The 22,687-nt window shown below is 35.7% G+C and overlaps 1 protein-coding gene across 2 annotated transcripts; it reads right to left on the bottom strand.

Annotated features, from left to right (window-relative positions):
* Positions 1 to 1,718: 1,718 nt before the first annotated feature.
* LOC128212272 (pantothenate kinase 3-like) lies at positions 1,719 to 19,388 on the bottom strand. 2 transcript variants are annotated; one of them, XM_052917644.1, is made up of 9 exons: positions 19,273 to 19,388; positions 11,666 to 11,796; positions 9,875 to 10,224; positions 9,244 to 9,491; positions 8,516 to 8,601; positions 7,766 to 7,862; positions 7,306 to 7,429; positions 5,445 to 5,570; positions 1,719 to 5,114 (listed from the first exon to the last, which is right to left on the bottom strand). In XM_052917644.1, exons 2-9 carry the CDS (start codon positions 11,718 to 11,720, stop codon positions 5,043 to 5,045), a joined length of 1,158 nt encoding a protein of 385 aa, XP_052773604.1. In that variant the 5' UTR covers positions 11,721 to 11,796; positions 19,273 to 19,388; the 3' UTR covers positions 1,719 to 5,042. The 2 variants fall into 2 exon arrangements, with proteins under 2 accessions (XP_052773604.1, XP_052773603.1); XM_052917643.1 differs by having other exon boundaries at positions 19,174 to 19,362.
* Between the last annotated feature and the right edge of the window lie 3,299 nt (positions 19,389 to 22,687).

Genomic DNA, 22,687 nt, shown 5'->3' with positions numbered 1-22,687 from the left:
AGGTCCAACTTCCATGTCAAGTTTGATGATCATAGGTTCAGGCATTGTTGAGATATCACTTGGAGAAGATTTGTTAACTTGTTTGCGTTAAAGGTGACTGTGACCTTGACCTTGGCCCGATGACCCCAAAGGTCAAGAGGAGTCATCTACTGGTCAGGCCCAACCTTCATGCCACGTTTGATGACCATAGGTCCGGGAAATGTCGATTTTGCTTTCATCTTTGACCTCTAAAATCAATAGGGGTCATCTACTTGTCAGGCCCAACCTCTAAGTCAAGTTTGAGGGCCATGGGTGCAGGCATTGTTTAGTTATCACTCTGACAACCTTTTATCATTCAAGGTCACTGTGACCTTGACCTTTGGCCCAATGACCCCGTTAATTAATAGGGGCCATCTACTGGTCAGGCCAAACCTCCAAGTCAAGTTTGAGGGCCATGGGTGCAGGCATTGTCAAGTTTACACTCGGACAATCTTTTACCATTTAAGGTCACTGTGACCTTAGCCTTTGACCCGATGACCCAAAAACAATAGGGTTCAACTGGTGAGGCCCAACCTCCAAGTCATGTTTGAGGGCAATGGGTGCAGCCATTGTCGAGTCATCACACGGACAACCTTTTACCATTCAAGGTCACTGTGACCTTGACCTTTGGCCCGATGACCCCCCAAAACAATAGGGGTCATCAACTGGTCAGGCCCTACTTCCATATCAAGTTTGATGACCATAGGTCTAGGCATTGTTGAGTTATCACTCAGACAAGCTTTAAAATTCTTTTACCATTCAAGGTCAGTGACCTTGACCTTTGGCCCGATGACCCCAAAAACAATAGGGGTCATCAACTCGTCAGGCCCAACTTCCATATCAAGTTTGATGATCATAGGTCTAGGCATTTTTGAGTTATCAGACAAGCTTTAAAATTCATTTACCATTAAAGGTCACTGTGACCTTGACCTTTGAGCCGATGAGCCCTTAAATCAATAGGGGCCATCTACTGGTCAGGCCCAACCTTCATGTCAAGTTTGATGACCATAAGTCCAGGAATTGTTGAGTTATCACTTGGACAAGCTTTCATCTACAGACTGACCGACCAACCGACCAACCAACAATGACAGATATGTGCAAAGCAATATACCCCTCTTCTTCGAAGGGGGCATAATTATTTGATACCATAGGCGGGTTTGAGGCTGCCCTCATGACGGCCCGCCCTTACCGCATATGTCATTCTAATAAAGATATTTCTCTAATTTAGTAAAAAGATAATAAATGAGCAATGAACTTATGCCAATCAAGGGCCATAATTTGTATTTAGGGCTAATATGAAGATATGTGACCTAATTGTGTGATGGCAATAACGAAATGTGTGAAGTATTATAGGGAGAATGTATACACATGCATGTACACACAGCATCAGGGATACACATAAATGTACACACAGGGATACACATAAATCCATAAATGTACACACAGGGATATACATAAATGTACTCACAGGAATACACATAAATGTACACACAGGGATACACATAAATGTACACATAGGGATACATATAAATGTACACATAGGAATACATATAAATGTACTCACAAGGGATACACATAAATGTACACAAAGGGATACACATAAATGTACACACGGGGATACACATAAATGTACACACCGGGATACACATAAATGTACACACAGGGATACACATAAATGCACAAAAAATGAGAACTCAAAATGGCTGTATGAAATTATTTATTGAAAGATGATTCACTACATACTGTTTGTATATATGGATATACCGTAATTCAAATCAGAATGAGTGATTTTAGGCTTAAATTCAAACAACAATTCGTCAGTTAATGCCTTGTTTATTCATAATAATAATAAGAGCTGTCACGTGCTTGACTATTCAACCTTTTTAGATTTAAGGATTTCAAAATTTTGATGTGCATGAATCACTGTTAAATTTGATAACATGCAAATCCTTAACCAGAATTTCAAAGTCATATAATAAAGGGGAAAAAAATACATTATAAGGAAGATATAAAGTTATCATACTTGAATGTATAAAGTTTCAATGCATAGCATCCAGTAGTTGCCGAGTTATTGACTAAAATCTGCTTACAAGCAAAACCATAACCAGAATGTCTAAGTAGAATGATAAGGTTCATTTTTTGTATTACATGCAAAAAACAGTTTTTTTCAGTATGATGGTTGTTTGAGAAGAATGAGTACCATTGTATAGTCTCAATGCAATGCCTCAAGAAGTTGCTGAGATATAAAACCTTAACAAGGGTTAAAAAGTTGAATTATAAACGGCAATTATTTGCATTATATTCAAAAAAGTGCTATCAAACTTTATAAAATAAGTAAGATAGAAAGTTTGGAAAACATTCTTAAAGTTTCAATACAATAAATGCTGAGATTATGACTTAAAAGTGCTTACAAGCAAAAGCTTAACCAAGGTGTGACACGCACACCGATGGGTGAGTAGTATAGCTCTCCTTATTCTTCAAATAGTCATTACAATAACCTTTCAGAACTTGTTTTGAAAAAAATTGGTCCCCAACATGAGGGAGTCACTTAAAAGTTGCAATATTGGAGATTTCAAAAATATATTTTCTTATGACAATTGACACTTCTATTGTTACTCAATACTCCCATATCATAAAGATAAATAACATAGAAAATTGTTAAATGTCCAAGTCTTATAATATATATATATATTTTTATTTTATATTAATGTTATCTTTGTTTTGATTTGGTACAACCATATTATAGTAGTATTTAAGTTGAAAACACACAAATTAAAAAAGAATCGGATGTCGGCCGTGAGGTTCCTACATATTTCAAGATGCACTCTTACTCCCAAATTAGATTTACTACAATTATAATGTTGTTTAAATATTCCAAAAGGGATGAATAAATGTCGATAAACAATGGTTCTGATGAAGGATACCAAGTTTAATTTGAAAGAAATGAGTATAAATCACATTATTTCTACCTTTGGAGACTATAGTAGACCAGTAAATATTTTAGCATTCAAAAGTCATTTTAGAGCTTTCTGCTATAAAATACACGGTTCAAATCTTGTTTTCTGTAATTAATATTTTCCATAAATGCATTATTTAGTAAGTAGTTTAAGGTTTATCAGTTAAAATTGATGTTTGTTATACATGTGTATGTATTGATTTTAAATATGAGTGTCACTTTAAGATTTTTGAAGACATGACGAAAATCCTTTTTTCAAACAGGGCCTAGGCTCAAAAAAATGAAGTTAAAAATGTTCCAAATATCTGAAAATAATTAATTTTGTTAGAATGTGTAATGCATTCTATAACATATTTAGCCATTTTAATCATTGTTTATTTCCATATAGCAATTTTACTATAATATTTAGATTTTCAGCTTTGAGTCTCGAGTTTTCATACTTATGGCTCAAGATGTAAGTGGATATGAGTCATGTCTTCAATATGTGTCCACAAACCTGTTGTTGTAATTGCTAGTCACTGTATTTTTGTATCTCCTCTTTTGACCAGAATGCACACTGTTGTATGTGTAACAATTCCTAACCATTTTATTAAAACAGTTTATTCTTAAAAAGAAATGTTCAAAATCTCCAAAATCGCACCATTACATATTAAGATCAAAAAGTTTTCAAGAAAAGCACATAATTTCAGCAACAGTTTTAACATCATAATATAGCAGCAGTAATATTTACAAAAATAAATTAAAACATTTGGAATTATTTGTCATATAAAAAATACAAAAGGTACACATATAAAAATGATCACCATTAAAACAATTTTAAATACCTCGCATAATAACACATCTTGGATAAATAAACATAATAACATGAAAACAATTACAACAATGCATGAAATATCTTAAACAAACATGTAAGATCAATACAATCAATCAATCCATCCATTTATTTTTTCATTAACAATGTCAAGAATGGAAAGATTGTCATTTGATTTTTAAAAAAAATAATACGATGGTTGAATAAATTACCATACCCGAACACCAACATATGATAAAACCTCAGTTTTTGTCTTCAAAAAATTGACAAGCAAAAACTGGAAGTCTGTTCAATGATATACTGACTTCATAATTATAGATTATACACTGTATGAGTACATAATGAATAGATATTTTGATATCCCTCAATCAAAACAAAAACAACAAAATACATTAAATCAACACACACAAAAAAGGCCCATGATGGCCCTATATCACTCCCTGATTGGACAAATGGTTCTAAAGTTATAAATTGGACAGTATACTGGATGCCACCTGCACAAACTCCCGTTACCTATATGCCACAGGTGAAACTATAAAACATCTCTTTTTTAAACGGGCAAATATAAGGATGAAAAATATATTTGTTTAAAAAGTAACAAAGGGCCATTGCTCAGTATTTAAGTTAGGTTATATAGCTTGTTACAAAAAAAGCACATTGTTGTTGTGAAAAAGTTCATGAAGTTTGAAGCTGATATCTGCAATGATTATTTCAACAATAAATCAATTGAAAAAAACTAAAATTGATACATGGTAACCTTCTGTGAAATAATGTATAAAAGCGAGGAAGCAGTTTACGAGCAGAAGATTTTCAAAGTTTTCCTTTCGGTGGCCATGGCAACAAGAGTTATGCATGGAACCAATTTTATTGAAGAAATCTGGAACAACACATGGAACATTCCTGTGAAGTTTGGTTGAACTTGTCACATTGGTTTAGGAGGAGAAGTTGTTTTAAGGGAAAATGCTGACAATGGAAGACGAACGGGTGGATGACAACGGACAATCAACCCATCACATTAGCTCAAACTGAGCACTTTGTACTCAGGTGAGCTAAAAAAAACTTAAAAATGAAACAGTACCACTACAGTTTGAGTACTGAGTATATCATTCACATCACTTGTTCCCAGTAACAATATGTGACCACTTTGTATTTCACCTCCACACTTCTCATCACACTTTCCATTGATTGGTCCAGCTTCATTTTGCCTCAATTGTCTCCCTTGTTTTCCTAAGTTCACCAAGAGTTCTCCCCATTAGTTCATCTTATGCCATTTACATGTTGATTGAGCCTCATGTATTCCATTAAACAACCCATAGAACCAAAGTAGCCCTGTTAAAATAAAAATACAAATGACATAAGAATTTTCAAAGACATAACTAATCTCTGTAAACCACAAATGTGAAGATATTATCTTAAAATGAGAGACATAGTTCGGTAAGTATAATACAATTATGATATATTCAATATATGATGATCATAAGTATATTTGGATAATAAGCAAAGATTAATGAGGTTGTGAGATCAAGCCCCCCACCAGGGTTACTTTCCCTCTCAAGAATAACACCAGTTCTAGTTTCTGCCAAGGAGAGGGGGCTGGAGAGAATTTCAATTTTGATCTTCACAATAAAAATATCATAATTAGTGTGAACTAAAGCCAACCTCATGTTCTAGAAACAGAGCTTTCATAGCACCGTCCGACCAGAAGTCCATCGCATACGCCAACAGCTTCATGGAGATGGTGTTTACACGGAGGAAATTACCCACAAACACCACTCGCTCTATTTTCTGAAAACAACAAATTATTTTTAACAAGAGCTATCACAGAAGTGACACATACCCCCATACGCCGCCTGTACACAGGAATGGTCAACTATTTCTTTGAAAAGGGGCAATAACTTCAGCAAACATTGTTGGATTGTAGCAAAAGGCAAATTTGACTTGTATTATATGGTTTTAAACATGTACACCAAAAACTCTAAATCCATCCACCCTTTCATGAGTTATCACTGAGACAAAACTGACCGACAGGACTGACTGGTGGACTAGCTCTCCTATACATCCGACAAAACTTTGGGGGTAAATTTATATCCTTTTTGGCATTCAAATTAAATCTGTAAATGCTAAGGGAATGCCATTCAATAAGGCAGCTATGTCTTTTATTAATATACATGACGATTATAACCTGGCCCCAATTTCACGAAACTTCTTAAGCTTAACAAGCTTAAGTAGCTTATTTCAATTAGCAAAAATACATACTGAAAATAGATTTTGATAAATGAAAATTTATTCTAATTATCATACAGATCATTCCTACATAATTTCTAAAAAATCTTTGAGAAGTAAATGTAACGCAAAACAACAAAATAACAACAAAAAATAGTGAGCTTAGCTTAATCCTGTTATAAGGGACTAAAAAGTTTTGAGAAATTGGGGCCATATTAATTTCTGATGACTTAAACAGATTAAATAATTTCTACCCTCCATTGTCGTGTTACAATAGTATGGTAAAATGGATAAAAAAAGTCAACAGCTTTGATCAACAAATAAGGATTTGTAAAAAAAGATAACCACCATGAGCAGATGCCAAAGCTTGTCCACTTCTCCCAGTCTGTCTAGGGGCCTAAACTTAACTTTTACTTTTGTGGAGGAATAATCACATCCCTTTTAAATGTGCAAACTGTCATAGTCAAAGGAATAAAGTTTTATCTAAAATTAAATGGTTTATAAGTTCTTTACTCAACTCAACTCAACTTTATTCAGTACATAAAGGCCTCCGGCCCAAAATACATACTATAATATATACATCATTAATTACAATACAGTGGTGGCATTGCTTATTACAATTTGTTTACAAATTTCAATCTGCCATTGTTAACCAGTAAAAAATACATATTGCCACTTGTCAATTAACAAAACTATTATCTGACTTTAGGAGTCTGTAAAAGGCATGTAGGTCAGATCGACCCGTGAACCAGCTAAATAAAAACTGATTTCTTACAGTAGAGAACCTTGCGCATATGAAAAACACATGAAATTCATCTTCTAATAAAAGCCTGTTCTCGTTGATTAAGCAGGACGCACATATTTTGTCATTTCTGTCTATGTTAAGATGTCGGCCAACTTCGATATTTAACCGATGACTTGAACACCTAAATCGCGCGAGCGCACGGACAAATTTATGTGACAAGTTTATGGAAAGATATTTTTCCGGATTTAGTAAGGATTTAACATGTTTATAGAGATTGCATCTTGAAGATGAATTAACGGTGTCGTGCCATCCCCGAGTCATACAGTCGATTAAGCGAAGTTTAAATTGCCCGTTGAAAGTATTAATGACAAGGAATACACTCAAACTTCCACACTTCTTATTTTAATCCCAGACCTTCTTATCTTCTTAGACAATTATTCCATCCAGCCTATGTTGGTGGTTCTTGACGAGGGTGTTGCCTATGGCAGCTTCATAGGTGAGGCTCAACATTTCAATGTTTATAAAATGAAAGGCATAATTACTTCCCCCTACCTCTCGTACTGCCCACATGCGTGCGATGGAGCCGATGTTGTTGGTGATTGTGGCCAGGGTTGCACGTGCAAGGTCCTGAGGTGAGGCTCGGTCACGGCGATCCTTATGGTTCATTTGGCCAAAACTGGCAAGAAAGAAAAAAAATGGCAATCACAGGTGAGAATCACAAGTGATATTTGTTAAAAAATAAAATCACCTGAATTTCTTCCTCCTTGCAGTAATGAGTTCATGCATCTGTGTTAAAGAACAGGTTGGTTCTAATTAAAATTAAGTCTGCAGAGTTCTGTTCAATTTCAAATATAGAATAAAATTAAGTCTGAATATTTCTGTTCAGATTAAAATTCTGACTGATTAGATCTGCTTAGATTGAGAGTTTGTCAGAATAGTTTTGTTTGGATTAAAATCTTACTTTAGATTAAAATTTTGCCATTGAGCTTAATAAATAATTATGAAATTATACCTGCTGGCAACAATGTCCCCTGGCAGTTTAAACTTGCTCGAGGTGTAGTCACCGCCGTAAATGTCCCGTACCAGCTTATCAACATTGGTCGAATCTCCTGTAATGTCAAAAAATGTAAATAAGAAGTGGTAATGTCAAGGACAGAGTTACAAAGTGGTCAATGTCCTGAGTTGGATCTCAAAAGAGCCACTCTCAAAAAGGGACAGAGTTTTTGTTCCGACCCTGGAAACTGACTTGAGAGTGATACATATGTACATAACAATTACACTGCCGGCATGCCAGCAAAATCACAAAGGTTCTGATAGTAACACTGCCAGGATGGCACTTACTTTTCAAAGACTACAACAATAACAAGCTAGACTAACCTATTTAAGCCACTTAAAATGCTGGAAACTATCAGAGATGAGAGACAGTTTTCCCCAGCAAAAATTAGAAGAAGACAAGCTTAAACAAGATTGCCACAAAAATTGGACCAATGCCAATCCATATCTCTTGTTTTTTTTCAGTCAAAAAGGGGCATAACTTAAGAGTTATAGCCCTTGATATATGTGTGTGTTTGTGTATTGTCTTTAGCAACATGTGTTTAAGTGTGAGTCAAGTTTCTATGAATATCTTGAACAGTTTTTGAGTAATGGCAATAAGGTCTGTAGCACTATGCCCTTGAAAACAACAACACCAAGGCCATCACCATACCTCAACATTTCTTAAAGAAAAACGACAAGCTCACAAAACTAAAACATTAGGTCCGACCTTGAGCAGCTAGGTTGATAGCCTCTTCAAATGTATCACAGCCCGTTAACAGACAGCACAGTCCCAGGAATGTTCCACCACCTAAACTGATCACAGAAAATATATCAAAAGTATAATTATCACCATTGGATATATTTAAAATATATGTTAACAGGAAGTTTGTATTTATATAGCATTGTATAACAAATGTGTCCGAGACAAGATGCCAACTTCTACATTTATTATTGATTAGGTCAACAAAAGAGACTTACATAAACATATTTTAGCAAGTGCATTGTCATTACATACAAGGACTAAGCATGAGATGCTGAAAACTCCTATTGAAGTATTTAATTATGTCTATCATGCATTGAGCACCTAAAATATTTAGTAAAACAAATCTTGTGTGACTGTTTAAGAAATATTTTTGACACTATGGCTATGACAATGTTGACAACAATGACAGCTGCAGCATTATCTGTACTGTGCTGCTGACAACGAAAGATGCACCACTATAATCGTCACCTTAGTGCAAGAACTCAATATCTCTATTTCTATATGCAGTTATTCAGTTATTGCACTAAGGTGGCGATATGTATCATGATTACGACAGCAACAGTGGCAGCGTTATATGTACCATGAATACCACAGCTATAGTTGCAGCATTATATGGAACATGATTATGACAGCGACAGTTGCAGCACTTATGTACAACAACTATAACATTAAATTTTCTGAAATTAGCGTACCTTGTCCCACTGACCCTCTGATAGTCGCTTGGTCCCCTCACCGTGAGAATGCTAACACCAGATCCAATATTTACAACCAGGTATGGGTATGGGTTCCGAAAGTCAAATGGCTCTTTCTTCGCTAATTTTGAATCATTTGGGTTTGTCCAATAGTAGCATTCAAATGATTTGTTATTTCTATCAATGAAATGGATTCCCTCGATAAGACAATCCAGCTCATCAAATTTATGGAGTTCTAGATTAACATGCTGAAAGAATAAAATTTAAATGTATTAGACAAAAAAACATCAACATTTTATTTGACTAAATCAACATATTAACATTTTCACTCTAGGTATTGCACTCTGATTGGATAAGCGGACAGCATTCTACCAATGTAATACAAAGTCACAATTTTAATTTTCGCTAATCTTTTATACAAAAAAAAGAAAATGCAACTCTCCGCCACAAGACTTTCTCCCTGTTGACTGCACATACTGAATACTGATGATTCGAAACTTTCAAATAATAACGTACATTTCTTAATGAAACAAATTAAATCATGATAATGCTGTCTACAACATTATTTTACAATGTATCAATATGACTATCAAAAATTTATCATGAACAAAAAATTGATTATTAAACTCACAGATTTGAAATCAGATTCAAACTTGTAGGCTCCTCCCCCTGTGGCACATATAGACAGTGCCAGGTTCGGGAAGTTCTTTGCTTGAGCAAGCTCTATGAATGACATCATCTCAGACGTTGGAAAGCGTATAAAGTGGAGAGAACCCTGTCGCCCACCAATAGACTGGTTCTGCATTTCAAGATGAACATCTCTGATACCCGTCTGACCATAGTTTATATTGCGTGTGAGATAATGGCGAATTGTCTTCAATGTTTCCTGTTCTTCTTCATCTGTTGTTTCGTTATCACATGGTTCGAAGTATACAAGCTTTGTAAGAGTACCTCCAATGTCCATACCGAACCATGGCATTGCTGAAAAATTCATGAGAGAAAAAATTCTCCTTAAATCTGAAGGATAGATGACTCATTCAAACTGACAAATATCGAAAAATCATGATTACTTTTTATCTGTTAAAGACTAGATGGCAGGATGGCCCCTATTAATCACTCAACTGAGTGAGTTTTTAAACCACTACACAAAAATATCTTAGCTCTAGGCTTTTCAGTTTCATCTGGGACAAATAACAAATCCTACCCTCAGGTTTCATACAAGAGATTATAGGTTTTTTCCTTTATATTTCTATATAACACAGGTGATCCTCAAGTGGGGCCAAGTTTGAACGTAAGGAATTATTTTTAACAATCTTGGTAGAGGACAATTGGACAATGCTACACAGAAAATATCTTAGCTTGATTTTTGTTTCCAAAACTGTACACATGGTCAAAATTTCATTGCTGTAGGTAATAAGGTCACATGTCAGTAGTGATATTTGTCTTCAAAACTGTATACAATTATACATGGTCCAATTTTGAAAAGAAACCAAAAAACGGGATCAGAAGGTCACAATCTAGGTCATCCAAGCACAATATTGATATTTGATTTTGAACACATGGTCCATATCTCATTGCCTTAGCTTCAATAAATAAGAATAACAATAAAGGTCATCCAAGCAAAACATGGAATTTCTACTATGAAATTTTGAAAGGGCACCAGCTGAAGTATCATCAAAATTGTCCAAGCAGTTTAGAAGGTCACAGGGCTTCCATTAAGAATTTGAAACTGGAAGTATGACTTTTTCCAGTATTTTTAAAATAGGATGACAGATGTTAAAAATAAAATAATTTGAAACTATATATCTTGCCGAATTCACAGATTTATATTATAATAATTCATTTTACTTCAAGACTGATTGAAATTGTGAGCATAAAAGTAATATTGACACCAGGTTTTGATATTTTGAACTTCCAAGCTTTTGACTTTGGAAGTTTTCTTCAAAATTATGGAAGTTTGGGTACTTCCAAGGAATTAAGTTTGGAAGTTTAAACCTATTTCTAGGGAGTAACATACTTCCAAACTTCCTTTAACGGAAGCCCTGGAAGGAGATGTTGATTCAAGCAATAGTTGGTGCCGAACAATGCACTATGCATGTTGGACATAGACCGAATGCACTATGCATGTTGGACATAGACTGATCGCAGCAGCTCACCTTTAGTAGGTGGTCCTTAAGTGAGCTATAAGATATTTTAACTTAATATTAATGTTGCCACAACTGTGCTAAGAAGATCTAGAAGAAACGCTCTCACAACTGAGAGGGTAGGACATGAGAAGCTGTAATTTTATGTTTAATGTGAACAAAATGCTTGTTAGAGGGTGTATCCATCACTTCAAATTCAAATGGGTGTTTCTTGTTCTTAAATATTTGAAAATATGACAGAAGGATTTAGTAAAAACTGACAAGCTGAAGAAACTTACGTGGATTCTGATGTCCTTCAGGAGAAAGGTGATCGTAATCGGTTTTTGTCGCCATTTTTCTTAAATAGACGTCAGCACTCAACCAGTCATTGTCACTCGTCGTTTGGATCAGTTTCTGCTTCAAGAGTTAACTGTAAACAAATATTGAAACATTGGAACTCAAGTCAACCTTCAAACTGTGACAAATCATCCATCAGAAACAAAAATACATGGAATACATTGTTTTATTTGATAATATTCACATTGTTGGGAAATTCACAGGCAGCAGTTTTGTTGACAATACAACCAATATTTTAATTTGGAGGAATTTGGTGATGTATAACATGATTTCCCCACTGAAAATACAAGTTTCGTTCTTGTGTACAAATGTATGCAAGGCGTATCAAACTAGAGCTGTCACAGGGGTGACGAATACCCCTGAACGCCGCCTGGACACAGTAAAGGCAAACTATTTCTTTAAAAACAGGCCATGTAACTAAGAGGTTTTTGTACACTGTATTTCCACTTGTCAGTTGTCATGCTTAACCAAAGTATGCTATTTAATTAAAATCAATTGAGTAATTCAGAAGTTACCCTGCTGAAAAAGTAACAGGGCAATAACAGATAATAATAAATAGAGTTATGGTTCTTCTTGAAAACAGCAATGCCTCTCATTGTGCTTTACCATGATATGAAGATTTATTAAATTTCATCTAGTAGTTTTAAAGTTATGCTCTGGGCAAGAAAAAGTAACAAAGGGCAATATCTCTGTAATTTGCTGAAATAATACATCCACTGTATTTGTGCAAGTTGTTATCACATACAATGTATTTTAATCCTTCATTGTCACTGTTTGTATGTTTTGAGACTTTGCAAACAATGGTGAAGGGCACAGGTGATAGTATCAACCAGTGAAGGTGAAACAAATGTTGCTGGTTTTTATAATGGTATACAATAGTAGTGAATCCTCTGGGATTGATAAAGGGCATGGTTTATTTTTCCTTAAATGGTAACAAAGCATGGCAATGTTTATACTTCCATTAAATGGCAATCTGGATTAATCATATCAGTTTTGCAGTGCTGTAAACATAATCAAGAGTCTAATTTAAAACTATGAGAATCTGTATGAATGATTAGGAATACATGATTTTTATAAAACACCCTCCAAACATTACACACTGCTTGTAAGAAAAAAAAGAAAAACAATCCTGATACAAATTCTGTGCTAAACGCCACATTCAATGAAATGTTATTACTTCTTCCATTCAACAAGTGCCCCCGAGGAAAGATTTCATTGACACCCATGTATTAAAAACATTCTTATTATAATTGTGTACAAACATAGAGTATTAAGTATTATTAGCATTCATCTTAGATAGTGGTAGTCTGTACTTGTATTTTTGTTTTCTGACATCTCTGTATTTTCTATAATGTGATCACATGATGTATATTGCCTGTCACATGATAATTATAACGTCACTGTAGCCTACATTCGAAGATTGCCTCATATGATTTGTTTGCCAATTGCCCAATTGCTTATTGTTGTTTTGCATGTCTGGTGTACAAATGATTCTATGAAAATAAAATGTGAATGTGTGTGTGTTTGTGATAGTCTGACTATCAACTTGATTGCCTTTACTAGATGGAAAAGGAATATTCATTATTTTTTTTTATTTTTTTTTTTACTTGGTCCTAGGGTAGCAACAGTATCCTTGTTTTATAGTCTTTTTTGCACAAAGTTGTTCTCCTATTACAAAGAATCTAAAATAAAGAAAAAAAACAAAGACATCTAAACATTTGAAACTATCAGAATGGCCTGAATACATGTCCTGTTAAAAAACCATTACATGCAGGGGAGCAATCTCAAAAAAGTATGATCAGGATACTAAGGGCATTTTGCTGTTGGCCTACATTTTTTATATAAATGACATTTAAGATAACAGTCTTTTAATTATTTGGTCGACTGATCACTCTGAGGGCCTTAAATTGTAACTCAGACGAACGCGTACAGGTTATAAATTCATTGTGTGGGCAGCAATAGCCAAAATCTGTGGAGGGAAACAGAAAGTGCATCTAACTCATTGAGTGTACCGTATTGTCAATACTGATTACTTTGATCAAGCTAGTCACTGCTTGGTGCATATAATGAGTTTTGGTAATAAGCCTTGCCACAGGAAGGCACATCGGGCTCAACAACCCATAAAGACCTTATATTTACACCTCAACTTCAATTCCTTAAATGAATTGCCTTTCGGCAATTGCGTTTATCAATCAATGAACCCAACATCTTCTGATATGTTCCGATCGCAATTCACCGCCTAACAATATACATGAAAACTATTGATCTTGTTATTGTTTGTATTGTGTCAGCAGGTCCCATAAAATGTAGTCCCATAAAATATATATCAACATTTTAAAAATGTTATGTTATTATATTTTAAACGTATTGTTGTCAAAAGTGTTTCAATTTTATGTTTATGTTTAAAAGTGATTTTAAGTGGTTGAATTTTTCCCGCGTTATTGTGATGTCATTTGAAAAAAAATGTTTCCGGTTACAGTCGGGTCATTTTATTTACAGAATGGGTACGAAAGGATTACTGAAAGGTTATCCTAAATGAAATTAAGTATTTTTTTAACGTTTCTTGAATGAAATAATGAACTATTGCTGTAAATATAAGGAATGAATTGCGGGGTTGATGACATTATCGGGGATATGAATGCAATTGGGCTGGTCAAAGTACGCGTGGAGTCCGAAGCATGGAGCCCAATTGCGTTCATACCCCAATAATGAGATCAGCCCCACAATTCATTTCTTAAGTGGAAGCACTAGAATAATATCGAATGACTGTGCTACTACACAGTTTTTTAATACTGTTGTTATCATCATCGATTCCACTGATGAATTTTATGTAGATTTTAATTGTAAAATGTTATTATTTTTGTTATTGTATTCATCACTAATTTTGTCACGGCAGATCTTATACAGTTCATATACTGTATGCTAAAACTTAGATAAAAAGAACACGATGTGAGCTAATGTTTTACTTGTTACTATCTTGCCTACTTAAAATAAACGTTATCTTATCTTAAAAAATAAATAGCTGTGTGAAGTTAGCTTAACATATGACATTGGACATTCAAGATCGAATGTTGTGCTGACACGACATTGGACATAGGACATTCAAAATCAAATGTTGTGCTGGCACGACATTGGACATTCAAAAGTGAAAGTCGTGCTAGCACGACATTGGACATTCAAAAATGAATGTCGTGCCAGCACGACATTGGACATTGGAATTTCAAAAATGAAAGTCGTGCTCGCACGACACTGGACATTCAAAAATGAATGTTGTGCTGGCATGACATTGGACATTGGTATTTCAAAAATGAATGTCGTGCTAGCATGACATTGGACATTCAACATCGAATGTTGTGCTGGCACGACATTGGACATTCAAAATCGAATGTTGTGCTGGCACGACATTGGACATTCAAAAGTGAATGTCGTGCTAGCACGACATTGGACATTCAAAAATGAATGTCGTGCCAGCACGACATTGGACATTGGACATTCAAAAATGAATTTCGTGCTAGCACGATATTGGACATTTAAAATCGAATGTTGTGCTGGCACGACATTGGACATTCAAAATTGAATGTTGTGCTGGCACGACATTGGACATTGGACATTCAAAAGTGAAAGTCGTGCTAGCACGACATTGGACATTCAGAATCGAATGTTGTGCTGGCACGACATTGGACATTGGTATTTCAAAAATGAATGTCGTGATAGCACGACATTGGACATTCAAAATCGAATGTTGTGCTGGCACGACATTGGACATTCAAAATTGAATGTTGTGCTGGCACGACATTGGACATTGGTATTTCAAAAATGAATGTCGTGCTAGCACGACATTGGACATTCAAAATCGAATGTTGTGCTGGCACGACATTGGACATTCAAAATTGAATGTTGTGCTGGCACGACATTGGACATTGGACATTCAAAAGTGAAAGTCGTGCTAGTACGCATTGGAAATTGGACATTCAAAAATGAATGTCATGCCAGCACGACATTGGACATTCAAAAATGAATGTCGTGCCAGCACGACATTGGACATTCAAAATTGAATGTTGTGCTGGCACGACATTAGACATTCAAAAGTGAAAGTCGTGCTAGTACGCATTGGAAATTGGACATTCAAAAATGAATGTCATGCCAGCACGACATTGGACATTCAAAAATGAATGTTGTGCCAGCACGACATTGGATTGGACATTGGAATTTCAAAAATGAACGTTGTGCTGGCACGACATTGGACATTCAAAATTGAATGTTGTGCTGGCATGACATTGGACATTGGTATTTCAAAAATGAATGTCGTGCTAGCATGACATTGGACATTCAACATCGAATGTTGTGCTGGCACGACATTGGACATTCAAAATCGAATGTTGTGCTGGCACGACATTGGACATTCAAAAGTGAATGTCGTGCTAGCACGACATTGGACATTCAAAAATGAATGTCGTGCCAGCACGACATTGGACATTGGACATTCAAAAATGAATTTCGTGCTAGCACGACATCGGACATTCAAAATCGAATGTTGTGCTGGCACGACATTGGACATTCAAAATCAAATTTTTTGCTAGCACGACATTGGACATGGGACATTCAAAATCGAATGTTGTGACTAATTGAGTCGATAAAAAATAAGTCGACAGGCAGTAATAGGTTACTTAATCGGCTCATTGACAATATTTGGGTTATAATACGTAAAACCAGATAAAGAAGATGTAGGAACGATTACATTTATATTTTTTTGGAATCATCAATGCATGTGTATATTTTCCATATGTCATCATATACTGTGAATATAATTATCTTCACTTCGTTTATAAATGGTACTGGATGTGTAGCAGTGATGTGTAAACAATTAAGCTTATTAAAAGTATGCCATTTCGAAAGCATTATCACTGTTTGTCTACATATAATCCACGACCATTCAAAAGTATATTCATTTGAATCTTTCTCTGCATATGTGACATCATGTCTATCTGAATCATGCTTAAGTTTCAAATATTGCGATGGAATCGTAATGACAATGCTCTCTTGGTGTTTATAAATTTATAATGAGTCATTGCTTTTGTGATTCCTAACCCTTTTCAAATAATTTTAAGACAATATCACAAAAAAAAAAATGTGTCCATAGGACACGGATGCCCCCACTTCGATTTTTTGTCACAGAAAATAAGCCATAATGATTATTCAGGATAATCTCAAGTCTTTTTTTGCAAATAAAGGGCCGTAACTCCTAAATGACAAAAGCGATTTCCATGGCTATCGAACTTGATCAAGATATTATGGTCACAATCATGTATGTAAAGTTTGGTGAGGATTGGACACATACTTTTCAAGAATTAGATTGGAAACATATATTTTTGAAGTATTTTTGGCAAAAAAGGGCCGTAACTCCTAAATGACTAAAGCGATTTCCATGACTATCAAACTTGATCAAGATATTATGGTCACAAACATGTGTTTAAAGTTTGGTGAGGATTGGACAAACGGTTTTCAAGAATTAGATCGGAAACAATCTTCGGGACGTACGTACGTACAGACAGACAGACAGACGTACGTACGGACAAGGGCAACCCTATATGCCGCCACTTTGTGGGGGCATAAAAATTCAGAAAATTGCATGCCATCCGAATTAATTTAAAGTCGGTAGAAAACATTCATTCATAAAACATGTCATACATTAATTTGAATGTTCTAGCACGACTTTCATTTTTGAATGTCAAATGTCGTGCTAGCACGACATTCATTTATGACTGTCGAATGTCCAATGTCGTGCCAGCACGACTTTCAATTTTGAATGTCTAATGTCGTTCCAGCACAACATTCGATTTTAAATGTCCAATGCCGTGCCAGCACAACTTTCGATTTTGAATCATTTTTGAAATCCCAATGTCCAATGTCTAATGTCGTGCCAGCACGACTTTCAGTTTTGAATGTCCAGTGTCCAATGTCGTGCCAGCACAACATTTGATTTTGAATGTCCAATGTCGTGCTAGCACAACATTCATTTTTGAAATACCAATGTCCAATGTCATGCCAGCACAACATTCAATTTTGAATGTCCAATGTCCAATGTCGTGCCAGCACAACATTCGATTTTGAATGTCCAATGTCCAATGTCTGGCCAGCACAACATTCAATTTTGAATGTCCAATGTCCAATGTCGTGCTAGCACGACATTCATTTTTGAAATCCCAATGTCCAATGTCGTGCCAGCACAACATTCATTTGTGAATGTCCAATGTCCAATGTGGTGCTAGCACGACTTTCACTTTTGAATGTCCAATGTCGTGCCAGCACAACATTCGATTTTGAATGTCCAATGTCGTGCCAGCACGACATTCATTTTTGAAATCCCAATGTCCAATGTCGTGCTGGCACGACATTCATTTTTGGATGTCCAATGTCGTGCCAGCACAACATTCGATCTTGAATGTCCAATGTCGTATGTTTAGCTAACTTCACACAACTAAAATAAATTTATTCTTCCATGAGGTATGTTCATTACAACACACATAAACAAGAAGCTGTCATCTGACGTAAACTGGGCAATAAAAAGGTATCCAAAACATACACTTTTCAACCCTGCCCTTACCTGAAGTGTTTTTCTTATCATACATGCACTTAGTTCTGGCTTCCATAACTTTAATGTTGATATTTATTTTTTTGATGTTTACAACGCATTAAAGTTATGGCGTAACCCCCATAGTAAAGTCAACCAGAATCAATTGAGTGTGATGATGCAATGCAATCACATGACCATGATGACGTCGATGGATTTTATTTATAGCATCGGATTCACATTGTTCATTTAGTTGAATCCAATTGCAGTAAGGCTGTTTGATAAGTAAAAATAATTTAATTATTCGAAATAGAAAAAATAACAGCAAAATAAACACTAGGTCACATGGGTATTTTCTGAAAATCTTGGTGCCACGTGATTAAATTTGAACACAGCTATGACCTAGATAAGGAATGCTTGTAATAGGATTTATTAAAAAGCTAAATTAACTATCTTTAAAGCGTTTTTTGGTTTTGAAAATGAGTTTGTGAACTACATTTTACTTCATTAACCTAAGGATACAGCTATTTTGTCTGTACAATGCATACAAGTGAAAAAAGCGTGACATAAAAATGTCACGATTTCTGGTAGGGTTTGGATACGCGTTCTCTTCAGCGAACACATCCAAACAGGTAATATATAACGTGTTCGCTGAAGTTCTTTAGCTAACATGCACTTTCAATGAATTATCATACGTACTGTTGCTGTTTTTAAAATAATAAATGATTTTGAGAAATTTAACTTGTTATAATTAAATGATAAATTTGCATCTATTGGGTGTTCTGCGATATATTTACTACTTAAAGATACTGCTTGTGGAAAAACTGCTTGTCTGTAAATGTCAACAAAATGAGGTCATTATTGAGACCATTATTTCACCTGTATCAAGCCATGAAGGAAGCTATCTTGAAAGATGTACTCAATTTCATTATGAATTTAAAATAGCTTCCTAATAAAAGAAGATTTACTCATATATACTTTTTGTTAAATGCACTTGTTAATTTCGGCATGATTTCAACCGGAAGCCATGTTTATTTATTTCGAAGGGAATCTTTTTCGTTCCACATATGTCGCGTTTTAAACAAAAATATTTCCCATGCACGGAACCCGTCTGGTCAAAATTGATAACGGTGCCATCTCAGTGTGTCTTTTGTAAAGATTACAAAGAGGTTAAATGCAACTATTATACTATTTTGCACATTGTTCGAAAATACTGGAAAGAGGCATCAAACACATTTTTGGACACATTCGGAGCACCTCGGCCATTATTTTCAAAAACAACCTAGGTTGTTTTTGAAAATAATGGCCGAGGAGTTCCGAATGTTTTGGACAATCTATGTATATATAATTGACTATGAAAGAAAGCCATTTGCTAAGCGAGATCAACAGGTATATTTTAAACATCTAATGATTCTGTCTGCCTCCGTACAAAAAATGACAAGTTGAAGGAGTCAACCCGAAATAGCACTGTCCGACCCTCGATCTCATCATCTATACTGTAACATCGTAAACTTCCTAGTAATTACGGTGCTACGCAATTACATTATGCCGGACGACACCATCGCATACCTTACTGTTGCCAACAACGTACTCTTGAGTGTGCAATCTGCAAAAAGACCTAGATAAACTTCGACAATTGGGGAAAATAGCCTACCATTCAGACACATGCCAAGTCATCAGTACCTCCCAGAAGAAGAAAAATAATCCAATACGTCTCTCGCCTGCACAATCATACAGTCTCTTCAGCATGTATGATCATGTATGTGTCACCATCAACAACTCCCGGTAGGGGGGGGGGGGGGGGGGGGGGGCACATCAGCAGTATAACAAACAAAGCGGATCGAAACCTTACTTGATTTTTGTAAGTAACTTAAATATCGGTTCCTCATCCACAAAAGGGGCCCCCACAAAAGGCATGGCTTACCAATCGCTTGTTCGACCCACCGTGGAATATGCTAGCTCCGTTTGGGACCCATCCGAAAAAGACTTTTCAAACAGGAAATTCAACGGTACAACGCCAAGGAGCACGCTTTGACAAACACAAATACCAGTACAGATCAAGCGTCACTGCGATGCTCCATTACCACAGTCTCATCTTTCTCGATATACATCAACACACTCCTTCAAGAGACAACAATGTGCTACAAGCTATCGGCAGCAATCTTTTATTCACTCGAACTTCATGCATTGTATTCAGGAGTGGAACAGTTGAGCTTCCACCGGCCGTCCTTTCAGCAGGCTCAGCTGATGCATTTAAGGCTCAACTAGCCACTCTCTTTATGTAGACTCTTAAATATGCTCTTCGTTATTTTTATACTCCCCCTTATCCGGTTCTTGTCTTATTTTGCTTTATGGCACAACGGCCCCTGGCAATAATGCTCAGTCTGTTGAATGTGGCTAGTATCTGGTAGAAGTAGAAGTAGAAATAATCAAAATGATAAAGATGTAATATGTGCATGTCAACATGTCAAAGGCAATAAAAAGCCGAACTAAAAAGTAAACAAAAACACCGCACTGCGAAGAAACCAGGTTTTCAATCAATGATTGACAGAAGAACTTCGTTGTGACATTCAGTTGTAACTGTTGTTTTTTTCTTCTATTTTTAGTAACAGTGACCTTCACCTTGACCATAGGTGTCCAAAACACAATCCCATAAAAGTTTTCCATAAACTCCTCCTATATTACAAGTTTGGTCACTCTATGTCAAATGTAACTTATTTGATACCATAGGTGAGATTGAAGCCGCCTTCCCCACGGCCTGCCCAAACAAAACAATAAAAAATAAAAGGAAAAACAAAAGTCAATCAATGACCATAATCTGTATTATTTAGGGATAATATGGAGTTATGTTACCTTATTGTATGATTGCTACTGTGCGAAGTATGGGGGGCATTGAATGAACAGTATTTGAGATTTGCGTTTAAGTCCAAAGTTGCCCCCAAACCTCAACCAAACCTTTTAAGTCATTTAAGGGCCATATTTTGTATTTAGGATAATATGGAGTTATATGATGGTCCTGAACAACTGTGTGAAGTACTAAGTGAATTGAATGAAGGATATTGGAGTTATAAGTAAAAATGCTAAATTGCCCTATTAACCTATTATATAACCTTATCCGGACGCAGATACCGCTGACGACGTCGGGGCTAGAAATATAGCCCCCTTATTTTTTGAATAGTTGAGTTGATAATTCGAATGAACACGTTCGCCCGATGAGTTATAAACAACTGAAACTCCTTACATACAGAAACTAGTCAAGTAAATAGATACAAATAAAAACTGTGGCAAGCAAAGGGAATGTGCTTCCTAACAAGAAGCTAAAACATGGCAAATCGGACTAGAGACAACGCCAAAATCAGGCATCGATAGGATAGACAGGCCTAAGGGGCCTAACATTTTTCACTAAGAACCAGACAGAACCAGGCATGTATCAACGTAATTACTATTATATACTCAGAACAAAACTTGGACCGAATACCCGTTTCTTTGAAGAAACGTAGACGTAGAAAAAAATGCCTTGCAAAAGTATACCACAATGGGTTAAGCAGTCACAGGTAAATAGCCAGCTGTTTTTTTAAAAAAAAACTGCTGAATGTAGTCACACATACATGTAAGTTATCTCAACTCCTCCCATCTGAATGCGTTTTTAGGAGTTTTTTTATAAAGTTTTTTCGATTGGATAGCATACAGTAATCTTCTTTCACACGATTCTGCAACAGTTTTGAAACTATGAAATGGGTGGTATACAGTAGAAGGGACTAGTTCTTCCTACTCGCACATAGAACTATTCGGTGGAGACGCCGAAGTTCGGGTGGGAGGGGGGTGGGCGGCGTCTTCCCAATACATGCTATCTCTACTGTTACGTCCTTGACACCTCAACAATAAGCAATATATTATACAATACGAATGGCCAAAACCAAAAACAGCAATTAGCAATACATTCGAATGACCAGCATTACTATAAGTAATACATTCGAATGGCCAACACAACAATAAGCAATACATTCGAATGGCCACCACAACAATAAGCATTACATTCGAATGGCCACCACAACAATAAGCATTACATTCGAATGGCTAACACAACAATAAGCAATACATTCGAATGGCCACCACAACAATAAGCATTACATTCGAATGGCCACCACAACAATAAGCAAAACATGCGAATAGACACCACAACAATAAGCAATACATGCGAATAGACACCACAACAATAAGCATTACATTTGATTGGCCACCTCAACAATAAGCATTACATTCGAATGGCCACCTCAACAATAAGCATTACATTCGAATGGCCAACACAACAGTAAGCAATACATTCGAATGGCCACATCAACAATAAGCAAAATATTCGAATAGACACCACAACAATAAGCATTTCATTTGA

The sequence above is a fragment of the Mya arenaria genome, chromosome 12 (assembly GCF_026914265.1).
Source record: "Mya arenaria isolate MELC-2E11 chromosome 12, ASM2691426v1".
NCBI lineage: Eukaryota > Metazoa > Mollusca > Bivalvia > Myida > Myidae > Mya > Mya arenaria.
The sequence above is the reverse complement of the archived record's forward strand: the minus strand, read 5'-3'. Positions and strand labels throughout refer to the sequence as shown.